The 26,364-nt window shown below is 41.8% G+C and overlaps 1 protein-coding gene across 1 annotated transcript in view; it reads right to left on the bottom strand.

Annotated features, from left to right (window-relative positions):
- The window catches only part of MYO16 (myosin XVI), a 425,887-nt gene that overhangs the window by 330,225 nt on the left and 69,298 nt on the right, over positions 1–26,364 (bottom strand). The window contains exons 3-4 of the mRNA XM_081815515.1: positions 23,951–24,021; positions 10,697–10,840 (exon numbers count right to left, since the gene is read on the bottom strand). Of these exons, the coding sequence (XP_081671641.1) occupies positions 10,697–10,840; positions 23,951–24,021 (215 nt within the window). The remainder of the gene's footprint in view (positions 1–10,696; positions 10,841–23,950; positions 24,022–26,364) is intronic.

Below are 26,364 nucleotides of genomic sequence, written 5' to 3'. Positions count from 1 at the left end.
CAGGTGGTAACTGTCCCCCCATGGCTGAGGCCAGCAGGGCAAGGCAAGTGTTTGGACCAACGATGCAATTCTAGAACCCATGTTTGCTGAATCTGAGAACCAGTGAGAGTGGCAAGCAGCCCGTGAAGCTGGACCCACTTTGCACAGCCCCTAAGAGGGGGCTCCATGCTGCACAGCCTCCCAGCTGTCGAAGCTGTCCTGCCTGGTGCTTCCTGGCGGAGTTCTCTTCTTTCTGTCCCCAGCCTTAGGGTCATGTGGATGCCACCATCAAATGCCTCTCTTGCTTCTGTTAAGAAATTAAGCTTTCAGATTTATTCCATTCTACTTCTTCTAGGCTGACAGAAAATACTGAATGGTAACTGGATTTTCTATGGCATCACTTTGGCTCAGCCTTTTTTTTTTTTTTTAATTTACTTTCTCAAGCCAAAAAAGTTGTCTTATCTTTCGTTAGATATATTCTTTACTCCTATCTACGCTTCTACCTGCTTTCTAGTTTTTAAAGGTTTTAACCCAAAGTTTTTACTACAAGTCTTCAATTACTGCATAAAAGAGTCTGCCAGATGGTTCCCATACTAAGTTTTCCTGCACACTCTACATGCCCCGGGTGGTCAGATGGAGCTAAATTCAAACGCATCTTAGTTTGACAGCACTTTTCCCGCGTCACATCTTTTGTATGATACTCCCTCGTCTTCCTCCCCAGTTCCCAGGTAACACAGATCGTTGCATTTCTCCTGAGTCCTAACTGGTCAGTGACTTGATAAACAGCACAAAATACCATGTGCCCACCACAAAAAATGTCAGAAATACGCGAGCGGTCGTAGACATGGGGATAATGTGTGCGTTTCATGACATAGTCATTCCTGCCTCATCTACACAAAAATCACTAATGGCTATTCATACTTCAACAGAGAATCTTGGAATTCTGCTATATTATCTGCAAATTATACAGTTCTTAAAGTAAAAATCTTCAGAAAGCTGAGATGTTATGATTTTTTTTTTTTAAACAGACTCAATCATTAAGAGAACATAGCCTACAAAATCTGTCAAAGAGTGATTTTCATTTGGCAAGTCCTGGCTCAAGCTCTCTGAATTAAATTATACACATAAAAGAATAGATCTCATAATATCTTCACTGAATATGAAAAAATCTAAAGTATAAGTTACCTAACATCGTATTTTTATTAATATTAAAATACCCAGATCTGGTTGCTGTAACAGAGATAATACTGAAAAAGAAATAAGGGTGTCAAGAATCATGAATGACAGCAAAGGTATTAGATTAAAGCATTGGTCAGAAATATGCACTGTTCTGGGTCTGGTGTTTATGAATGCCCCCAAATAAGGGAATAGTTTGCACTGTCCTGGTACAATAATGTGCTTTTCAAAAATGGTTTAAAGATTGAATGTTTCGTTATATTTGACTGTGAAGGAATTTCTGATTTTGTGGAGCTTGATTTATTCATAAACACTGCACCCAAGTCCCTGGGATGAGTTCTGAATTAAGTAAAAAATACTCTATCACCCAAATCCAGCAGCTAGAGTGATGGCCAGGTCTCCTCTTCCAATGCAGGCAAGGAGGGAGCCCTAATGACTAGAATCAAAAGACCAACATTTCTCCATAAGATGCTCATGCTGATGGAAATGACTTGATCCTTTTCTCTTCCCGTTAGCTGAAAAGACTGAAAATCTAACCACCTCGGAACTAAGCAGTTGTCGTAACAGTGATCTCTTACAGAAATGGTTCAATTCAAGTCATCGCTAGTAAAATATAAACTCCCAAGCAAGCTCTACCTAGAGGACACACGGACAGGATAAAATCTGCATGGCACACCAGTCATCGACCTACAGGGAAGAAAATTTGAGAAAAATACAATTTGAACTGGAAGTCAAGGCATCTCCCCTGTAGTAAGAGGCTATATGTGGTCTGACGATGCTGTGTGTATGTTAGCAGCACTAAGTTAACATTGAAACAATCATACTTTAACACCAACTGTATCATAAAATCGACTCTAAGTGTGACTGTAGAAACTTGGATGACAGATATTTCTGATCTATCTATACCTTCCAACCATCAATAATGTGTTGGAAATTCCTATTATAACTTATGTTCCAGCACTAGAAATGGGATATTCTAAAGACAAAGATAAAAATTTCAAAGCACTGTTCTCGTACTAAATTTATCACAGATGTAATGTTCTTGAAAGTGGGTAAATATTTAATTGATACTGGCTTAATGTAATATATTTTTTTCAGGATTTTCTTGTATTATAATAAATAATCCCATTAAAAGGCTTTTATTTTGTGGGCCATGCTAAAATGTGCTACTTTTTCCAATAGGTAAAATTTACTTTTTAAATTACAAGTTTCTAAGAACATTTGAAGTTAATATTAAAGGTTAAATTTATTATATTTATGGGAACCAGTGTTTTAGAAATTTATAAGAATCTCTAAGGCAGGGCACCTGGGTGGCTCAGTCGTTAAGTGTCTGCCTTCAGCTTAGGTCATGATCCCTGGGTCCTGGGATCGAGCCCCACCCACATCGGGCTCCCTGCTCCGCGGGAAGCCTGCTTCTCCCTCTCCCACTCCCCCTGCTTGTGTTCCCTCTCTATCTCTCTCTCTCTGTGTCAAATAAATAAATAAAATCTTAAAAAAAAAAAAAAAAAGAATCTCTAAGGCAGGGCACCTGGGTGGCTCAGTTGCTTGAGCATCTGCCTTCAGCTCAGATCACAATCCCAGGGTCCTGGGATCAAGCCCCAAATCAGGCTCCCTGATCAGCAGGGAGCTTACTTCTCTCTCTCCTCCCCGCTCATGCTCTCTTGCTATCTCTGTCTCTCTCTCTCTCTCAAATAAATAAATAAAATCTAAAAAAAAAAAAAAATCTCTAAGACAACTGTTATGGCATTCTATTTCAATATTCTCATTGTCATTTAAAGGATAAATCAGCAAACGGCTAGTAGATAGATTTTAATACACCCTTGCAAGTTGTCCTGTTAATACATGTATTTATTGGGTTGTAAAGTCGCACAGAAATTATGATATCAGCTTTATAAAAATGTCTACAGTGTATCTAGATACAATTATAAATGGATATATATGTGATCATATGAATATATTATTATTTCTTATAAAACAGGACCATATTATATGTACTGTTTTATAACCATTTTTCAGATTTCCTCATGCCCCTCACCACCCTGGTCCAAACATTCATCTCCCCTCACCGAAGCTGCAGTGATAACTTCACTATGCTAAGGGAGATCATTTCCATGTGACAATCTGACCACGTACCCCCCCATCCTCACAGGTTCCAAGCCAGGTTCCCCTTGCATCTGACTGGGTCCCAACTACCTCTCCCTCCTCATCATGCTCTTCCCACTCTCTCCAGCCAAGCCCCTGGCCTCCTCTAGACCTGCCCTTTCTCATCTCATCAAGGAGTCTAATATACAAGGTGTTCAATGGTCTGGGATATTCTATCCTCCCCCTTCCCCTGATGAACACACCTGGGTCCCCCTTCAGATCTCACCTTGGTGATCAGCTCCTGGGGGAAGTCTTCCCAAACCCTCTGTCTAACCCATGCCCTTGTTTCCCCAAGCCAGGGGCTGGCTAAAGCTTGTCACTCTTCTTCCACTTTATTCGATAGAGACAATTTCACAGATAGCAAAGTCATGGGATTTCCCTCCACTCAAGATACTACTGATTCCGAGGCTAATCTCTCTCTTGCTGGGATTCCACAACAGTCACTCAGCCAGGAAAAACCCAACACACCATCTACAACTCACCATCCTGAATTATAAACCTTATTCATGCCCTCCCCAAATACAGAGGACATGGGTCCGCTCAACAATATCATTCCAATCAGAATCCTCTTCCTCTGAATTCCACAACCTTTGACAGACTGACTCACTCTTGGGTTTAAAACTGTTAGCTCTATCTACACGGAAATGAGACTCAGTCCATCACTTACTCCTTTCTCATTACATCTTTTCATCCAGCACCGTGTATCTCTCCCGTACGTGGCCTCCACCTCCACTTGCAGCCTCTAACACAGAGGTCCCTCTCCTGGTTTTCTTCTTTCACGGCCCTGCACCCAGCCTAGTGCCGTCGACACAGAAGGCCCGTCCCAGACTGAAAGTCAGTCATATTCATTAATGACCCCCCACGCTATGATACCCACAAGGGGCGATACTTCATCATTCCAAAGCCCTTCTTGAGCCCTTACAGGGAAGGCAAGGTCAGAGGGGGAAACGAAGCAGAGCAGAAATGCTGCGTGATGTTTCTCACTATGTAAACAAGGCCAGGTGTCTGTGACCCGACAGCAGGAGCCCAGGCCCCGTGTGAAATGGCTGGAGACCCCAGTGGCATGGCCTTTCTCACCTAGGGCTCTGGCCGTAACTCTTTTGCCAGTCTTCCAAGGCCTGCATTATTAGAATCACTCCAGAGGTATAAGTCAATCATTTCACTTGAGGAGCGTCTTAGAGCAGAGCATCACGGTACAATTCGTTTGCTGAAATCCGGTCGGTAGTAGCTAGAAAAACCCCTCAACTGAGCGCATCTCGTTTAGAAAGAGCCAGACGTATAGACATCCATCTACACCCTCACAGCTCTCTTTAGTTCAACTCATTCCACCTCACTCCTGGAGGAAATAAAGCTGATAACTACGTTCCATTGTGAATAACAGCTCTCTTAAATTACAAACTACTCGTCATTGTTAAGTGTGAGAAACTGGAAACAGCTTAAGTTACCCAAAAGTATTACAGCATCTAAACTCTGGAACTCTATGCAGCCACTAAATACGTGTTTGGACAAAATATTTAAAAACACGGAATAATTTTGTGACATTTAAGAGACAATATGTGGGGCGCCTGGGTGGCTCAGTGGGGTGAGTGTCTGGCTCTTGATTTCGGCTCAGGTTGTGATCTCAGGGTCCTGGGACTGAGTCCCACGTTCGGCTCTGCGCTCAGTGCAGAGTCTGCTTGAGATTCTCCCTCTCCCTCTCCCTCTGCTTGCACTCTCTCCCCCTCTCTCTCTCAAATAAAAAAAAAATCTCTAAAAATAAAAAAAACTAAATGAGACAGTGTGTATATAACACAAATCTAAGTATTATGTGTGTGTTACACTCACCCACACAATGAGAACCAAAAGGACATTTATTAAATGTTAATACTGACTTTCTCTGACCAGTGGGATTATGGGTGACTTTTATGTTCTTTTGGGTTTTCTATATTTCCCAATGCTTCTAAAACAAATGTGAATTGGTCCCATAATTAGAAAAACAAAATGTCTTACTAAAAGGATATTCAGAAATCAAATCTAAATGCTTTACAGTATTAATGCAAATTATTAAATTTTTAATTGTCTTAAATATAGATGAAAATGTTATTTATCATGAAAAGCACTTTTGAAGAGGCAGGATTATTTACTAAAAATGGAAGCTTAAATAAATGAACTTAGGAAGCCTAAGGAAGTTGTCCTTAGACCCTGGACATGGAAATGTGTGTTTCTCAAACTTAACAAGCCTGGGAAAAACCTCAGGTGCTCATGTTTCTGTCAGATGCCTACGAAAGGTGTGTAACGTATTTCTCCATTCTTCAGAGAATTTTATGTCAAGTTATAGATTTATCATAAAGCACACATTATTGCCTGTTTTCTGAAATCACTTTTATGGTCTTAATCACTGTGAATATTGAGCGAGAATTTTCACCATAAGTCAGGATGAATTTTCACCATAGATTTTAGTCATGGGAAGGGTCAGGTAATGATAGGTTTACAAAAACACAACATAAGAACAGTAACAAAAGTCAAACTCATAGAAACAGACAGTAGAAAGGTAGTCACCAAGGGCTGGGGTGGGGGAGATGGGGAGCCACTGGTCAGTTGCAGATGGATAGGCTCTGAGGATCAAATGTACTGTATGGTGACGGTAAGTAATAATACTGTTTTGTACACTTGAGTTTCAGTAAGACAGTGGATCTTAAGCATTCTTACCACAACAAAATAAGAATTACTGATCACTATGTGATGTGGTGGATGTGTTAATAACCCAACTACGGTCATCGTTTCACAAAGTACACATATATCAAATCATCATGCTGTACACTTAATATACAATCTTATTTGCAAGTGTACCTCAATAAAGCAAAGAGGCTCCTAAGTTTAATGGCCATGAACAGGGCTTAGAAGGCAGTGCAGCTTCTTTCAAATTCTTACTCTGATGAGCCCCCAAAATACAACCTTGAGCAAAAAAACCTGGCTGTTTGCCCAATTTCCTTCACTGACCCACTTGCCTTTAGATCTAGTGAGACAAATGAAGCAGGATAAACAACGAAATCCATCACAGAGATGTCAAAAGTGTTCTCGGCAAGGCCATGCTGGGGTCCCTGCGTGGACAGCAGGCAGCCTGGCCGCGTGGAGGCGTGGCTGGGAGGCAGTAAGTGGGTCCGCAAAAGCATGCTGCTCTTCAGAGAAGCTTGACTATAAGAATGAGAGGGACACCGTGGTGACAATTATAGGAAAGATGTTTAATCAGGCTTTTCCTTAGTTTTTTAATTACTGGAAGATACTGCGACATAACTATGAATTTAAAGGAGGAGCCCAATGGAAAGACCATGGAAACGGGAGATGGAAAAGTGACGGAGAAATCCTTCGACAGGTGGCAGTCAGTAGAGTCTAGAGAGGATGGAGGAGAATTTAGCTTCAGGAGGGAAACAAATACATTTTCAGGACGGAACAAAGGCTGTGAATAAATAGGAAAAAAATTAACAGTTTGTTGTTAATTTTGTCTGTTAGGTGGAAGCCGAAGGCATTCAAGCCTGGAAACTTACTTTGTCAGTGAAGCTGAAGGCAAGAGAAGCTGCTAAGGGAGATTTAATATTGCGTCTGGGGTCATTTACATAAAAAGCTGATAAGGACGCCAGGCCCTCTGCCACAGATCTTACTGGAAAATCAGACTTACCTTGAACCATCTGGATGTATAGCTCATTTTCTAGGGAGGATATCACCTTCTTAAATAGCAGGCTATCCCATGTCCTAATATTTAACCCAAGAATGGTCTAAGCAATGAATAAGCACCGTTTGGGAACGAGTTACTTTTGATCTATCAATTTATGCCACCTAACGCAAAGTAAGCAGTATGTTTTTGAAATATCATTTACTATCTCAGTTATGACAGAGTTGTTGGTTTCTGGCAGTTACCTGCAGCACCCATTAAAATGATCTGGTTCCACACTAGCCATTAGACATGGTCCATGACACTATCCAACAGGCACAAAAATTATGAACATCAGATGTTCACATGCAAAAGGCCAAGGACTGAGAAAACATTCAGTGCAATTTCCAGTAATCGTTCCATTGTTACTGAAGTGAAACAATGATAAAGATATTGCTGAGCCTCACTTAGTAAATGACTATCCATCTGCTAATATTTTCCCTACGCTTTCTGATTTCAAGGAGTAAAAATACCTTGAAAGGTCTCCTGGTAGTATGTAACAGAATTAATTCACTGTTTTATAAATAAAACTAATTAAAATGACATTTTATCCTTCTGTTGTCCATTACTCATTTCTTGCAATCACCTTTAATAGCTACCCTTTACGGAGTAATGTTTACTAAATAATTCCAGGATATGTGGAATATTATATCCTCCCAAGTTTTTCAATAGGAAAGACAAAAAGTCCAAGATGATTTATCAGTAACCCAGGTATATTATTTTCTCAAGTAGAAGCATCCTACAGTCTTTTACTCGATTATTTTCCTTTCAAAACAATTAACACCAAATTAAAGGGCTGTATTTCCAATGGTTGCAAATGCAATGGACTGTTAAAACGTGCAGATGTGGCCCGGCTTTGGAACTTCTCACAGGGCAGAGTAAGTAGCACCTGCGGCCACACTGCAAAATCAGACGTGAAAATTCAGAAAACTGAAATAAATGCAAATCTTTTACTCAAAGTCATATGAGAAAAGAAGGGAGAACTGAGCAAGCTTCCTCAGAGATTGTTCCCTGTGCAGTCAGTCCCAAGACACGAGACAGCAAAGACAAGCCTACTGTCCCTCCCTCCGCAGGCAAGGGATTGAGCAAATTCTGAGCATATTCCATAAGTACTTCTTCAAGGTATATATGCAGTGATACAACAGGCTAGAAATATACATACATAAACATGCTGAAATAAATATGAAATCAAGATTTTCTAGAGAAGACAACCTGACATGATTTGAGTTAATCATTTATCAGCCTTTGTGATATATTCCTGAGTAATAGAAAAGCTTCTTAAAATCTGGGAAATAGCCAATTACCTTGAAATTAAAAAAAAAAAAAAAACTAGATATAATTCTGAGTTATAGAACATTAGCGTTTGAATATGGAGCAAGTTAGAAAATATTTTTAAAATTAGATAATGTAGAATGAAAAATCAAAATGTACGTATGTGAGATGCTCAACAATCAATAAAAGTAAGGAAAAGAAAATTCTCAGTGGACAAACTGTGTAATTACAATATATATTCCACATAATTAAATACATGTGTAATTATATATAAATATAAAAAATTATAGTGCACTAAAATTTTATTTTGGGAGGAGCCAAAACATTTAGATTTGACTTGTTATTCTATTATGGAAACTCTCTGATAACTCATTTCTTATTATAAAAAAATAAAGATTATATATTAAGTATACTGCTCACATCATAGGAATGCTCTGTAAAACTTCCAGGAAACTCCAAAACCCTATCCAGCTGCATGCTGGAAATTGTAAAAATACTGAGACTTTCTTTGTATAAATTTTGAAAACTTCTTGCAGAAATTCATCATTTTTTGATCCACCCAATTCCTAAAATATACCGGGTTTAGATGATTTCTATTTCATACTTAAAATTCTAAGAAAGTGTCCATTGTTTTGCTTAGTGATAAACAGAGGGATCCTCATCATTCACAGGTTCCACCTTTGCGAATCTTCTGTTGGCAGAATTTTTCTGTAATACCACAAGGAATCCCTGGGCTCCACTTCCGCGGTCGTTCGCACACTTGAGCAGAGTGGGGAAAATTCTTGTCAACCAGTGCACACATTTGCAACAGAGATCCCACAAGCCAATGCCGGGCCTTCTTGTTTCACCGTCATAGTGCAAAGTCTTCGTTGTGGTCTATTTAGTGCCGTGTTTTACACATATTCATTCTGCCCTGGACTTTATAAATTATCTGGTCCTAGTATAAGACTGATATTTTATATCTATAGGCTACATGAGTGTCAAATGCATATTAGCTAAATTAGTTTTAAAAAAAGAACCTAAGCATGTATTGCATGGAGCACTGGGTGTTATTCGAAAACAATGAATCATGGAACACTACATCAAAAACTAATGATGTTCTGGGGCACCTGGGTGGCTCAGTCGGTTAAGCGTCTACTTTCGTCTCAGGTCGTGATCCCACGGTCCTGGGATTGAGCCCCGCATGAGGCTCCCTGCTCTGCGGGGAGCCTGCTTCTCCCTCTGCCTCTGCCTATCTCTCTCTCTGTATCTCATGGATAAATAAATAAAATCTTTAAAAAAAAAAAAAAACTAATGATGTTCTGTATGGAGACTAACATAACATAATAAAATTAAATTAAATTAAAAAAATAAAATAGAATTTTCAAAAACAAAAAAAATAAAAGTAATTATTCTATTCTTGCTTAATCTACTAACCACATTTCTCAGTGGAGCCCTTATTTGGCTTGCTCTTGTTTTTGTCTCTATAATGTAAAATGTCTTTTTGTTCACTGTGTAGCACCTAGAACATAGTGGTTATTCAACAAATATTCAAATGAACGAATAAGCTATAATTTCCTCAAGCGCAGGAATTATGTTAAAAATAGTAATCAATAAACATTAATTAAATGATCACTAAATGAAGGTCACTGCAGAACATAACTGTCAGAAACACTACTTTGTACCTGATGTGAGAAAAGGGTCACTGCACAACTATGACCATGTTAATCTGGAAACTATAGATTTAACTCTATGATCACACATGAAATAAAACCAGCTTCTCTTTCTCAGTTCTGTCTGCCAAAGAAAAGCAACATAATCAGACGATGAGATGTGCATGTTTTCTAAAAATCCTGCATAATTTCTTAAAATCTTTGTTAGAGATAAACTCACCGGAAAAAAATCCCAAATCTCAATTCCAGAATAATTAAAGTATGTTGTGAGGATCAATGTCAGGGTCTAAACTATAATTGAAGACCACAGCAACAAATAACTCTAGTGAGTTTTATACTTAAAGTTTTCATTTTCTTGTAAAGAAATGTTGTAGACACTGCTTTACTAGATGTCAGCAAGAGAATAAGATTCAATAGCTGCCATATCTCATTACTGTATGCCTAGCTGGCTAAAAATTAAGAGAATGGATTGAAAGAAACACCATGTATGAAACCATTTTAGTTAGGACTCACTTGCAAAGTATTAAGGCACATAATTTCCCAGAAAAAAAACCAGGGGAGTAAAGCTTCACATGCTATCTGCACAATTTGTTTTATGAACTCTGTGACCCAAAACCTTAGTCTCTAATTATCTTGTAACTCCAGGAAAATAAAGGATGACATACATACACATTTTATTTTTTAGCAAACAAAGTATTACATATTGTGAAATATGAATAGTTAAATATACAGCCTTTTATATGCTGTCAAATCTTCAAATGGTAATAAACCAAATTGCTTTACTTACTAGTACAAGCAGCAGGACAATATCAGGGTTATCACAAGCACAGGCGATGTGCATTGGTGTCCAAAAGTCTTCATCCTGGTGGTTGACATTGACCCCTCTGTCAATCAGGATCTCGGCAATGAAGGCATTATCATACCGAGCACACTGAAAGAAAGAACGAAAAAAAAAAAGGAATGTATTTCAAACTATGATAAGGTTTATTGCAAATGTCCACGGATAAAAATTTCAGTGCCAATTTAGAGATTGAGAGATGGGGCTAACTGTTCTCCAGCTAACCTATAAGCTAAGGGGCATATGGAGGATGGAGGACTCAAGGGGAAATGGCATCCATAGACAGTAGAAATAAAAATGAGAAAATAGGGACAGACATTAAGAAGGAGGAAAAAATTTCACTATTTGGGTCCTCCACATTTGTAGATAGGATTACCAGAAAATCTTGGACCATTTATCAGAATTATCTTTCTGAAATACAGATTTGATCATATGATCCTTCTGCTTTAAAATGTACATATTTTGTCATTGAATTTTGTCAAAGAATAAAGTTTCACCACCTTATTGCATCCAAGACCGATAAGACCCTTTGTGGTCCTTCTAAACTCATCCCCCATCATCCAAATGCAGCCTTCAGCCTCGCTGTATAAGACAACTAAAAAGTCCATGGTGCCATCTTGGAACAGTTAACTATTGTAATTTCAAAATCTTCTAAAATGAATTTTAATCACTGTATTTTATAGAAATTTCATAGTCTACTAAATCAAACTCTCCAGGGACTTGTTTTGCTCTTACTTTTTATATATTCTTTATAGGTAAAATTCATAAAAATATTCGAAGTCAGGGCTGGCTCCGAGGGTGCACAATCTCTGCAGTCATGCTTAGGTGGGTCCTGCACTTGGTTTAAGGCTCTACTGTTGCCATGATGAATTTTCGATAATTATTGAAGTGTCCCACATATTCATTCTGCCCTGGACCTTATAAATTATCCGGTCCTAGTATAAGACTGATATTTTCTATCTACAGGCTACATGAGTGTCAAATGCATATTACCTAATTAGTTTAAAAAAAAAAAGACCTATGCTAAATAACCTAACTACCTATTAGCAAAATTTCTGGGTTGAAAGGTACACGCTTTCCATGGGATGCGGATGCATCAGACAGGTTCCCCTCCCAAAAAGCAGTAACTGATGCTGCCGTTGGCAGCGCCATTATGCCAATGTGTCAACAAGTCACTGCATCAGACAGTTAAGAACAAATCACCCGAGGACTTCCCCTATCGAGTAACAGGGACCAGATTGGCATTCCTGCCCGAATCAATTGAAACGAAAACAAAAACACTCAGACAAAATATAACTTCGGAGAGCTGGGGAGGGAACAAGGCAGTCCTGCTCCTGCTATTGCTCCAGCTCACTGCCTTGAGGGGCCTCCCAAGCTGCCGCCGCACAGCGAGGAGAACCCCGATCACCCTGGGCACTCAAGAGGGGACTGAACTGAAAGTCCGGAGACCAAGCTGGCCAGCATGCACCAGACAGAGTCACAGAGAGGACAGAGCTGCAGAGAGAGAGAGAGGACTTCCAAGATCTGCGGTCGGTCCCCTCATGTACACAGAGAAATCATGATCGGCACACACACACACTCTAGGAATCTACCCAAGGTCAGAGCTCATGAATTGCCAGAAATAGTGTCTGTTTCCAGCAGCCAGGAAGGAGGCCTTCTAATCGATGCAGCACTGGGTGGAGTACCAGACGTGTCTTGCTTCAGTGCGGGGGTGGAAGGGAGGGATATGAGCCCTGAGCTGGAAGCTGTTCTACTCCCACCTAGAAATACTAAACTCAAGTTCTGAAAGCCTCAAACCACATAACTTCAATGCCCCCCAAACAGAGCTCAAGATTACTTACAGAAATATAAAAATATTCAGTACCCAACAAAGCAAAATTCACTACATCTAGCATCCAAGGAAAAATGACCAGATATACAAGACAGCAAGCAAATAGGACCCACAAGGAGGAGAAAGAGTGATCAATGGGAGCCAACTTAGAAGTGATACACTTGTTAGAATGAGCAAACCTGTATGTTTAAAGTGTTACAATAACTACCTTCCATATGTTCAAAAAATTGGGCAACTGTTGAACATGGTAAGCAGAGACATGGAAGACAGCAAAGAGACTCAAATTTAACTCCTGGAGATGAGAACTACCTTGGCTGCGATGAAAAACGTACCGGTGGATGGGATCAACAATGGACTGGCTCTTGCAGAAGATGAGACTGGTGAACCTGAAGACGGTAATGTAGATTACACAAACTGAGACAGAGCAGAAGAGGACTTTCAATAAGTGAACCGAGCATTGGTGAGCCATGGGCAATCTCCAGACAGTAACCAAACAAACTGATAGCACTGGAAATGGGGACTACACATGGATTGATTTATATTTTTCCTATTATTTAATTTGCATTAAAATTAGTAATTACAAGATAGCCCAATTTTTAAAATTAGGTACAAGATTTGAGCTGATACTTCACCAAAGACAGAAAAAAGAAGACATATGAATTGTGGTTCCCAATCATAATACAGTCATGGAAGAACATTCCTATCTTCTTCTAGTACCTGGTGGTCTCAAGAACGTACGGTCAGGGTGGTGCAAAATCATGGTACAGGTTCCATATGAAGGAAGATAAGCACAGGTCGTCAGTATTGGGATGCATGGAAGCACCTGGGTAATGAACTCGGAAGGATCAGTTTCAGTTTTGAACCATGACCTTTGCCTATGTGATGTACTGCATCATGTGTAACAATAACGAAGACGCTATGACCCAGAGCCCCATCTACTGTAGCTGCAGGTTTGGGTACAATGACTAATAAGATGAGGATCAGAGTATAAAGGCTCAATAAATAGGTTTTAGAATTGGGGCCTGGATCCAATCTCTTTCAGGAAATTCACATGCAGGTAATGCCTATTCCGCTCTCTTTATCCTTTTGATAACTCACTGCATAATCAACAGTGATGCGACCTCCTCCTTCCCTGTCTGTCAAGATCTCCTCAGCCTGCACCTCAGGAATCCACATTTACAATTCAAAGATACCTACAGTTTGGCTTTTCCATGTCTTTCACCAAAAAAGAGTTAATTAGATACAGTGTGGAAAATGATATCAGCCTCTCTCAAGTAATGTAATTTTTAGATTCACATTTCAGAGGATCATGAATAATAATTTGACAGCAATAAATACCTTCTAATCACACTTGTCTGAAAAGATTACGATGGTTGAACATTCCCGTTACAATGTTCTTACAACATTATTGTTAGATAGTAAACGTCATTTTCACTGGAAAAAATTTTCTCCCAGCTAGCAAATCTTCCTTCCCCATTCAGACTATTCTTCATCCAACTTCAACCAATTTCTGGCAACAGTTTACAGGAGCAAGAAGGTGGCTGAACTGCCACTCGGTCACCTTCAGAGACCTCTGACACCACTAGTCATCTCCCCTGGCTCCTCCCGTCACCGTCCTCTGCCTCTCCAAGGTCCAGGCAGGATGGGCTACATAATTTGTGGGACCCAGTGTAAAATGAAAAAGTGGGGCCCCTTATTCAAAAATGACCAAGAATTTGGGGGCACCTGGGTGGCTCCATCAGTTAAGCATCTGACTCTTATTTTAGCTCAGGTCATGATTACAGGATCGTGAGATTGAGCCCCAAGTCGGACTCTGTGCTGGGCGTGGAGTCTGCTTAAGATTCTCTCTCCCCCTCTGCCGCTCCCCCCACACCCTCTCTGTCTCCCTCTCTCTCTCTCAAATAAATAAATACATCTTTTTAAAAAATGACTAAGAATTTTAAGATGGTGACAGCAGAGGATGAAACCAAGCATGGGTCCTGCAGAGCACAAAGCCTGGAGTGACGACATGGACCATGTGCCTGTGAAGCCTGCCTTGAACTGCCAAACCTCTTAATCAACCAGCCCCCCAGTTCCCTCAAGTCCATACACTGTACTTCCTTCCAGCGAACCTCTGGAACCTAGTCCATTTCAAATAAACCCTCCTTACCTAGGAATGTCCACAGAACCTAAATCTATCTGTCTGGAAATACCATCTCTCCTGAAGCCTCCTCCACTTAGTAGGTAAAATTCTTCTCCCATCAGGCCCTGAAAAAGCTTGGCCACTTTCTGAGCTTATTGACTCTTTTTTTTTTTTTTTTTTTTTTTTAGTAAGCTTTACACCCAACGTGGGGCTTGAACTCATGACCAAGAGATCAAGAGCTCCATGCTCCACCGGTTGAGCCAGCCAGGCGCCCCTGAGCTTATTGATTCTTTTAGAGTCACCATTTGTTCACCTCAGTGTGCTACTTTCTAAGATTCACTCTTCTCCCAAAAGGGTCGCTCTCCCCTTTCATCAAAGTTAGGGACTACAATCACAGTCATCCCCACAGTCTGAGCACAACAGCAATACTGGGTTACCCACCTTCTCTGAAAGCATAAAATGTCTTTCCTCCAGGACCCAGAAACCTCCACCACGTTTTACTTATTTACCACCCCCTGGCTTGCCCCCATGAAGACTGGCTCCCTGTTAAAGTACTAAATCCCAATATCCCAATCCATGATCAAAACATTCCATTCTGCCTCCTAACGCATACTTAGAGAGCAACACCACATATACTCCTTCCTCCAAGACTGTTTATTGAGTTGCCTAGGATTAGTAAGAACGAACACTCTCCACACTAACTCAGCAGTCCACAGCTTCTCAGGGAATGCATTCTTTCACTGTTTGGAATTGTTTCTAAACAAAGGTAACGTCTCTCGATGTACAAACACAATACAATGCGTAGTATTGATTCAGCTGAAAAGACCCTAAAAACCATAGAAACCAAATAACAAATACAGACAATTTTAAACTTAAATGTTCTGTCTTTTCCCTACCTCTTGTCATAAGGGATATTTTATGTATTTTAGTTCTTCTGGTTGGCTAATGAGCATGTCTTGAGCAACCCTGAAATCTATCACTCAGAAAATCAAAAGCTGAATTCCCACATTAAATTCACTGGTTCATACATGACAGTTACCTTTTGCAAGTTTTTTTTTTCTTTTTTTAAACGTGGGTTGAACCTGTCACATTAGTTTTCTCAATGTCTATACATTTTCAGGTACACTTCCCTTTTTTCTCCTCTGTGTTGATTTCAAAGCCACTAGGGCAGAAGAGACTAGCAAAGAGTTACTGGGACAACATCCAGATTGATCCAGATGTCGGTTATTGAGTGGGTATCATGTGCTAAGCACAGTTCTGCTATTAAACAAAAAAATTATCTCTGAACTCTCTAGAAGCGGTGGGGAGAGAGGAAGCAATTTGGATTAATCATTGTCCATTTTTCTTGTCCTATATTTATGGGTTCTCAGTGGTTAAAAACTTTTCTACAACCAGAGACAGATGGAGAGAGACAGAGACAGAGATACACAAAGAGAGAGACACACACACACAGATTTGTATCAGTAGGAAAATGAATTTGAATTTGTTGCAATTTTTAAAATTTTTGAAATCTCTCTAGAACTTCCATATGGCCCCTTGTACTGAACATCAATCCCACTAGCCACCTCTTTCAGCCAGTGCCTAGATCCGTACAAAATCACTTTCAGCTCTCTGCCATTATATCACACTGAAGGATCACACTCATTATAATGTCATCTTGAACATACTTCTCATCATTTTTGCTTTTCATGTACAGATGGTCTGCAACTTACAATGGTTCAACTTAAGAGTTTTTGACGTTACGAAGGTGTGAAAGAATTCTGAATTTGGATCACATCCAGGGCTGGCGACATTCGGTTCAAGCCCCTCTTATGATGCTGGACAGCAGCCGCGGCTCCCAGGCAGCCATGTTGTCGTGAGCGAAGACAAGTGATACACTGCCAACCACTCTGTACCCAGGCAACCATTCTGTGGTATCACTTTCAGTAGACAATGCAATAAATTACATGAGATATTCAACACTTCATTAGAAAATGGGCTTTGTGCTCAATGATTTTGCCCAACTGTAGGCTAATGGGCTAGGCTAGGCTAGGCTAGGCTAGCTACAGTGTTTGGTAGGTTATGTATTAAACGCATTTTTGACCTAACGATACTTTCAGCTCACGTGGTTCATCCAGACATAACCCCATCATAAGTCATATAAGATGTGTTTCTTCTCTCTGGCAAATATTTGTCCTACAGATTACCTCTCCGTTCATAACCTACCCAGAACCCTCCAAGCTGAATCATAGTTATTATTTCCACCTGCATTCTAAGCATACATATCTTCCAGCCAACTGAACCAAACTCTCATTATAAACCAGGCTATTACTAAAGAGATTCAGATGTACCACTGATGCACATCCAGAAACTTTAAAATCCTAATGGAACTTTTATCCTTTTAAGTGAACGTAAACTCGGCTCCTTCAGCTGCAACATTGGTTTGCCTCACTTTGAATCACCAAGATTTTATTAGGCAACACTCTATTCCAGGCACTGTGCTGGGCAGTGTACAAGTAAAGTTTAATGACACAGTAACTACCCTTGGGAAACAGACAATCCAGTTGAATGAAATTGAGGGTGTTCAGAGCATTCTAGATTCACAGTGGAGGGTACCTAACAGCCTGATAGAATCGGACACTCCAGTATGGGACACTCTCAGCACAGGTCTTGAAGGATTTGGTGGGGAAGGTAGGGGTTGAGACATTCATAATCCATTAAGTATTCACTGAAGACCTACCATGTGCCCAGTGCTGCGCCAAGCCAGAGAGTTGGTATCATGGACTAGATATTGTCCCCAATCAATAGCCAAATTCAAGAGGGCAATGCAGTCAAAAGAGAAGTATGATGGGAAAGTCCAGTGAGCTACGGGGCCATCTCAGAGGAGCACCCCCAAAGTAGGAAACAGCATAACAATCTGGAGGAGGAATGAAAATGGCTCTTTGAGGAATTCTATGTCATTAGGCACCTTTCTGAGAGGGTGAGTTTCAGACTGAGACCTCAGGGAAAACCTTCCTGGGTGCGACATCCAGCTTCCCCTAGGAAAGGCTCTGTACCAATGCTCTCAAGCTGGCCGACTGGGATTTTTCTCAGAGGGGCTCAAAGTTCAAAGACATCTGTAAAAAATTCCTCACCCATCTACCTTCACCCTGTCATGAAGGGTTCTAATCCTTTACAAGTTGGGTTCTACGGTTGCAGAGATAAAGCAAAACAAAACACAAATCTCACTGGTAACTTTACTAAGGAATTTAGAATTTGCTCTTGAATGAACCAGTCCTGTGTGATATATTTACTCAAAAATGGAAAATTCACTCCCCTCAGTTCCTGGTAACATTCTGAGAAATGCACTTTTGTCGCCTTCTTACCCCCAAGTCATGCACCCAGGCAGTCCAGATAAAAATATACCCACCACACAGAACAAGGTTAAGATTTTCATTCAAGATTCAGATGGATACTGTACTCACGATCAAAGATCCTGGACATAGGCTTTCCAGTTATGGATGCCATGATTCTCATGGACCAAAGAGATGCTGGATTTTAAAAAGCAAAGTCCAGCCAGAAATTTGAATCTTAATCACATCCTTGCAAAAAAAATAAAGGAGTCACTATTTCCTGTCCATAGAAACTCTACTTCTTGTTTTCCAGCCCTTTCCAGCATCATCCTCAGACATCAGAATGGTAGGGTTCTCCTGCTCATGGGCATTATCCTTTCGCATCCATCTTGCTCCTTCAATTGCCTCTTCACTTCCTGCTGCACCATACTGTATGGATGTACCCCATTTCTCATCACCCAAGAAGCTCCCAGGAACGGACCCTGGAGAGGGCACATTCTCTTCTGCTATGATTCCTTTTCTCGCCAGTGTTTATTTACCCTCACAGCTTTTCCCCTTTACTTTCTGGAAGAGCAAAGGAAGGGGGTCACACGGTCAATGCCCAGATGCTCCGGACAATGTCCACGTACTTGTTGATCACTGTTGCTCTCTAACACCTAGACCAGTCTTAAAATAAGATCTTTCTTTAGACCTTTCCTCCACAGTCCTAGTATTCTGACTCTTTTCAAAATATAATATTCCACCCCCTCTAAAAGACACTAAAATGTGGAACAGCTGCAACTGTAGTAATTTGCTAATTATCTCTGCTTCTTCCAGCTCCTGAAGCTTGAAAGATGTGGAGAGTGAAGCCCAGTGAGCAGCCAATTCAGACACCAGACTTTCTTGGAAGAGCAGGAAGTGATTAAAACAGTTAGAATTTTACCCTCTAACAAAGCGGCAGTCAGAACTACTTCTATCAATTTCTTCTATTATATGAAACATACATGTAAAAATGAAAAGACTTTGCCTCCTTTCCTCAACCTGAGTCACTGCTAAAAGTTTCTGGTCTAGCCTTCAAGATTTTCTCTGCTCTCGCAAAAGATTCTCCCCCTTTCTCTCTTTCTCTCTCTCATCTCATCTACCTGCTTGTACTATATACACAATTCACCAGGTCAAAGAAAGGGTAGTTCCTATTTTTAATGCATTCCACTCAAGCCTCACTGTGGTCAGCTGCTGTCACAAGACCACACTAAAAGAATTTGTGTTTCATGCTCCCTTCTAGAGGGTTTGGTCACCATCAGGAGCTCCTTCTCGAGAGCTCATTTATTAGAGGTCATAACATAAAACCCTGGACAGTGGTTTCGCAAAACCCGTGTGGTGCTGTTTCCAAATCCACAAATATCGTCATTTCTTCCTGAGACTTAAATCTGAGTGTTCGTGTCTATTGGCCTCCTGGGGTGCAGATACTGTCACCTGCTGTAATTACTTCCCCTCTGTCGATCACAGGACTTGACACCTGCCATACGTGTGATACATGAATTATTTACGGAAGGGTAGGCTAACAAGCTAATCCAGAGGTATTTGGTGAAAACTTTAAAAGAAGATAAAACTAAAGATTTTATGTGACAAAAGATACTCAAACCTGCTTCTCAAATATCTACCTGTACAGGATGGGATTTGTTCATCTCCAACATCAAAGTTCTCCCACCACTTCTAAGAGGAATGTACCAAAATCTACACTTGGAATCAGACACTCAATGAAGAATAATTGAGTTAAATAAAACTCCGAAAATCTCAACAATTTCCACCGCTTATTCTCGATGGTCCACACAAACAGAGGCTGCCTTTTTCTCAAAGGCGTTGATCTAAGCCTCTATAATTAGAGCTTCGGTGCTGATAACACATCAGGCTTCACAGCGCAGGATGCCCCAAAGGTGGGGCCAACAGCGCAGATGCTCACACTTGACATTTCAGATGGCGAAATTGCCTTTTTCAGTACCTAAGGCATGTTGAAACCCTGTAATTTTGTCTCTCTGGCAACTCGCAATTTTTCATTTGCTTTTATTTACTCAGGAACCCCAGGGGACGATGACTCGGTGCTGAGTTCGCAGCCCCGCGGCCGTCCCCAGGCTTTCTCACGCACGCCCCAGCTCCACCTTCCCTTTATCCGAGGCTCGCAGCCCATGCCTAACGGTATTTGAAGATGCAACACAGGTACACTGAACGGAGAGTTAAGAAAGTGTTTCCCTCTGCCTTCTCACTTGAATCCTCTCATTTCGTTTTCCTTCTGACCCCACCATTTCGGAGTCTTTATACTCTGTGACCTGGGCCTCAAACAACTCACTTCTCATTAGCCAAGGAGGTCCTGATGTCCTTGGGGCCCATTCATTCATCTGTTCATTCATGGACGACGTACTGAGTATTTCCTGCACATCACACGCCAAGGATATAAAAGTATCTAAGGCAGCCACAGTTTTTGAAAATGCAGTCTGGCAGACAGAAAGGGCACATCATCCATTAATTATGACCCATCATGACAAGATCTGTAGCAGAAGCAAGGATCATGCGCTAGGAGATCCTGGATAAAAGAGTACTTACGTCGGATCAGGAGGGTCGGAGCAGGTATCAGAACTGTTCTGCCAAGGCAAGAGTGGCCTCATTATAGTCCTCGGCCACGATCTCCTGTTTACGCCTCTCCCGGGTCTGCCATCATCAGTGGTTTATTTTTCTTCCCTCCCTCGAAAAACTAAACTCCATATGGGCACAGAATGTGTTCTGAATCTTTGCACCCCTAAGAGCCATCATAGCATCAGATACTAATTAATTAAGTAGTTAACGCACTAACTTTCCTACTCAACAAATCTACTGAGCATCTACCAAGTGCTGGGCACTCCCCCAGGCATACAACAGGCTCATGAGAATATGTCCAGTTCTTGCTCTCACGGAGTGGATGGTCTAGGAGGCAGGACAGAATCACATGGGTCTCTGGTCTGTTTGCCCTATCCTACAGGGCAAGCCAGGGAAGGCTGTTCTGTTAGATGTCTTCTGAGCAGAGACCCAAAGCGAACGAGGGCATGAGCTGGGTGGATACCTGCAGAGCCGAGTTCCAAGTGGAAAAGACTGAAGGGAGGGGGTGCACCTGGTGGGAGCGTGGCGGGCACAGTAAGGAGCCGTGAGAACGAGAGGGGAGGAAACGGGGCGGGGGCCATGGTGGGGGCAGGTCATGGTATGGCTCTATGCAGGACTTTGGTTTTTTGTTTGTTTGTTTTTTGAGTGGGAAGGAAAGTTTCTGGAGTATTCTGATGGAGGAGAGACGCTGACTTGACTTCTGTGTGGCAACAGCCTGCAGGTAGGTGAGGATGGGGCGGGGAGATGAGAGAGGCTGTTGCTTATCCTGTGAAAGGGATGATGCTTTAGGAGAGGGTGGCAGTGATCCAGGTAAAGGGACACAGTGGCATCTGGCCAGAAAGCAAGCACTGATTTGCTGACTGACAGGATGCACTTCTTTGTGCTCATTGCAGGCAAATGCATTTTATATATGAAGTCATGGGTGTGCCTCTCTCCCTCTCAAACACACACACGCTCAGTAATAATACATTTTTGGCAATATTAACAATGAATTCACATGATTTGTTTACAGAAAAGGTCTGTCTTCCAGCAGTTGAATTAGAACGACAGTGTGTTCTTTGACAACTGAAATGAGCACCCTGCAGGATCGCTGGGGAACAGGTGTGACCAGAACCTTGTGTCAGCAGAGGCCAGAGTGGAAGCTCTGTACTGTCTGTTACTGTGTGAACCTGGCCAAATTGTTTCATACTTCTGTTTCTGTTTCTAACTAGGAAAGTCACATAGGCGTATTCCCAAGCACACAGAGCTATGGTAAATAAAAAATTAATTTATATGAAAATGCATCATAAGGAGCCTGGGTGGCTCAGTTGGTTAAGCGACTGCCTTCAGCTCAGGTCATGATCCTGGAGTCCCAGGATCGAGTCCCACATCAGGCTCCCTGCTCAGCAGGGAGTCTGCTTCTCCCTCTGACCCTCCTCCCTCTCATGCTGTCTCTCTCTCATTGTCTCTCGCAAATAAATAAAATCTTAAAAAAAAAAAAATTAAAAAAAAAAAGAAAATGCATCATAAATAATACACTATAATGTGCATATTGATCAATATCTAACATAGCAAAGACACTTCATGGCTTAAAAGTTATTTTCATATCTATCTGATCATCACAATGCATGCTGTGATGTGTATTCATCACAATAAATTCTCTGAGTACAATAGCCCAGATAATATCCCCATTTCACAGATGGGAAAAATGAGCCTCGGTGAGCTTAAGCATCTCCTCAAACTTCATGAAAGGAGTAAGTGTACATGAAGTTACATATGAGAGGAAAAGACCAAAAGTCGCTGGCATGGGATCAAATTCTCTCCTGAGCATCTTCTAACGGGGGACACAGAAGCAGGTGTAGACACTCCCAAGAAAAGAAAGCAGGGCCTGGCCTGGTCTCCTTCTGAACATGCTGATCACTGGACCTCCTGGTAGAGAACCATATTGACCAAGAGCAGCATGACCCTAGTCTAGCTAGCGTTGCTTATCATCATCAGACCTGGGATCTAGGAACTACCAAGGCTTGGATCCTTAGAAATTTCACGTAAGCCATGTAATGATCTGAGTCTAAAATGGAGAGGTTTCAAAACCAAAACACTCCAGAGAAGGAAAAAGTCATCTAGAAATCTCTCTTTCTGTCTCAGTCAATGCTGGAGAGAAACAGTTTACATTTCTTCTACAGACTGTCTCCTATCAATATTCTGAGTGGTTTTTCTATTCTGCTGAGTGCATAACATGATTGTCTGTACCCCCAGATATCTTGAGCCTTTGGTAGGCACAGGTTTCTCTTGTATGCAGTGCTTCTCAGCCTAGGCTGCAAATCAGAATCAGCTGGGGGAGCTCCCAATCGCTACGTCCCAGAAAAATTAAGTCAGAATCTCCACGGACCGGGCTAAGGTTGGGAGGCAGGTGTTGGCATTTTACCACTCCCAGGTGATTCCTACGTGCAATCCAGGCTGAGAACCGGTGGTGTGTTCCGGAGCTCTGGGCTGTTTGATGCATGACCTTCTTTAACAGAGTTCAATGTACCGCAAAGAAATACAGCTCATCCCTGACCTTGGTAGATGACCCTAAGTTAGGTTTTTAATGTTATGTTAATTTTTATACTTTTCAAAATTAAGGCTTAATCATTAAATTAGTCCTAAAGACCACTAAATTGAATCCTTCTATTGACTTTTTAAGTGGACCCGTAAAAATTTTTAGCACATGAAACTAATATAATGTTTTTTTGTTTGTGTCATTATTTATTTGTTGATTCACTTAGCCATTCACTGCTTTGTCTCCAAAAGAATGTCGGTGAGCTTTAGTCACATTTATATGCGCCCGGTCACAAGCAGAGCATAGAGAAAGTTCACTGTAGCCAAAGACAACACGTAGAAGCAAAAGAATGCCTAATAGTCTATAGTGGATACAATATTATTTGCTTCATTTTCAAAAGCATCTCCTTTAGGGCAGAAGTTCTAACTCCATTTGTTAAAGATTACTTACAAACTCCAACGTAGTAATTAGGAAATACTGCAGCTCGTTATCCAAGCCTGATCATTTGAAAGTGTCATGTTTTGATGATCATCTGTCAGATGTACATTTGGGGGACGCCTGGGTGGCTCAGTTGGTTAAGCATCTGCCTTCGGCTCAGGTCATGATCCCAGGGTCCCGCATCGGGCTCCCTGCTCAGCGGGGAGTCTGCTTCTCCCTCTCCCACTGCCCCCTGCTCATGCACTTTCTCTCTCAAATAAATAAACTCTTAAAAAAAAGATGTACATTTGGCTATTGAACTTTGAGCCCACGACTGATGTTCCTCCCTGTGTCGCCCCCCCGCCCAACCACCGTGCCCCGGTCAGAGGGTTCTCACCAGATGCAGCAGGGACCCTCCCGAGGAAACGGCGGTGTGCGGATCCGCGCCCTCCTTCAGGAGCCGGAGCGCTGAAAAATCGAAAGAGTAGGCAGTTACAGCACGTGCTTTGTCCACACCGTGAACCAAAACCTGAGCGTTTCCTTAATATCTAAAATGCAAACAGCCGTAAAAGCCAATGCAGACTCGTTAACCGCCCTCTGACCTCACTTGCTGTACGTATGACTGGTGGCGTCTGTCTCCACATTCAAACTTATTCCTCCGTCTGTCAGTGTCATTTCTTATTACAGCTGAGCAAATCATTCAGAAAGGGGGACACGCTCTCACAGTTTATTGTTTCAACGTGTCGAGTTTGTATATCCTTTGTAGGGCAAAATAATAAAAAGAAATTACTTCACGAGGCTCATGGAGGCACTGGATCACTTAACTTTTATTTTTTAATCTCATTAGGGCCCACTGGCTTAAAACAGTTTGTACTCTGGACATGAAACTTCTCTTCCTGCGATGACCTCTTGGCAGGGTGTCCACCATTCCCAAGAAGGACTATGGCACAAAGCCATTTCGACCTAAGTTAATAATGCCAAATAGGTCAAAATAGATGCCAATTATCAGAGTAAATGCACAAGTGGAAGGTGACCTGTGTTTCCACCTGAACAGCAAAGGTGAATTCACTAGTACAAGGAATGCCACAGGCGTGAGGAGACCGATTGCTGTATTTTCCGCTTCTTCCAATGGGCTCTAGGACCAGCCTCACAGAAAGGCTTGTCAATTCCCCAAAGCACATTTCCGCAGTTAATAGCAGTATCACAGTCTTTTAATAAAAAGCTGTTAATGCATTTTCCACAAAAACTATAATTAAAGCACCAGTGACTCTTTTTTTCCCCATTATACCACAGACCGGTATTAAATGGCTCGGATTCAAACGCATACCTCACTGAGCATACTGTCTTTCCATGAAGTTTCTCTGTAGTCTGGAGTGTTACCTCATGTACCTTCTATTCTATGGTACCCCAAATCGTTCATGTGTTCCGATATCTAGTGTGTCACCACGTTCCCCAAAGCTAACCGCACGTCACGAGGGGCGCCATGGGTCCTGGCAGACATGGCTACCCCAGCTGTCCCCTCTCCAGGAAGGCCGTCTCGTTGATGACGTGTGCAGTGGGGGTGAAGAGGGAGACTGAACAGCCTCTCCAAAATGGTGGTGACGTGGAGACAGCAGAGACAACCCATACCCAGCCCAGTGTGCCCTCCAGAGAGCCATTCCCGAAGTTGGAGGGCCTTTCGTCCAAATCTCTCTCCCCAGGGAAGTCAGACACGCCCCTCTGCCCTCTCAACTGCGGCAACACTTGGCTCCTTGGATCTGCACCCCTTCACTTCAGTCCGCTCCCTGAAAGCTGTCCTCAGTAGGAGTCTGTCCACATCTGTTCACCTTCCAAGTGGCTTCCCCTTGAGTATGTTCTTTCTCCAATTAAGAATTGAATTCTTTTCATAACATAGATTCTCCTAATGTTGGTAGTTTGTGACAAAATAATTTCTCCAAGACCGCATTCTTACAGGATCGAGTGTAACCTGACATGGCGTGGGGCGACCATTGGCTTACTTGGGCGTCTCTGCCCTCAGCCAGCAGGAGAACATCCAGGAAGGTAAGTCCTTTGCCTTTCTTGTCCTCGCTGTATTTCTAGGAGCTGTCCTGCCATGTGGTTTGCAGGTGCCCTTTCTCCCTCCCGTTCCCTGCTCTCTCTATGCACACGTATAATAAATGGACGCACTTCCTGCTCCCTCACATACTTCTTGCCCTTAATTTTGAACAGTCCATTGCCAACAACAGACAGTTAATTAAATACATTTACCTATGGTTTCCTCAGAAGATAAATAGCACTTATACCCAAATGTTTACTTTTTTAGCAGACGAAATTATTCACCTTGAATTAACTAATATCAACACAGTGCTTTAAAGTTTTCATAGCAAAGCACTTATACTTACAAATACAGTATGAGGCAGATTTTATTAGAAAAACATTCATAAAATGCTGTCAGATTTTTTTTTAAAGATTTGAGAGAGAGAGAGAGAGAAAGCAGGGGGTAGGGGTAGAGGGAGAGGCAGAGGGAGTCCCAAGCAGACCCCGCACTGAGCAAGGAGCCTGACACGGGGTTCGATCTCACGACCCTGAGATCGGGACCTGAGCTGAGACCAAGAGCCCGACACCCAACCGACGAGCCACCCAGGCGCCCCTGCTATCAGATTTTTGAGTAGACTCCACCAGGCACATGTATGTGAATTATACATAATAGAAGTCAGTGAGACACTGGCCTTGGGCATCCACAGATTTGGCTATGAGGCCCCACTGGGAGAGCTACTGAATTCTCTGTGCCTCAGTTTCCTCTCAGTTGAACTCACGCCATGGGGGCACTGA

The sequence above is a fragment of the Leptonychotes weddellii genome, chromosome 3, assembly GCF_054177405.1.
Source record: "Leptonychotes weddellii isolate Sample4059 chromosome 3, ASM5417740v2, whole genome shotgun sequence".
Taxonomy (NCBI): Eukaryota; Metazoa; Chordata; class Mammalia; order Carnivora; family Phocidae; genus Leptonychotes; species Leptonychotes weddellii.
The sequence above is the reverse complement of the archived record's forward strand: the minus strand, read 5'-3'. Positions and strand labels throughout refer to the sequence as shown.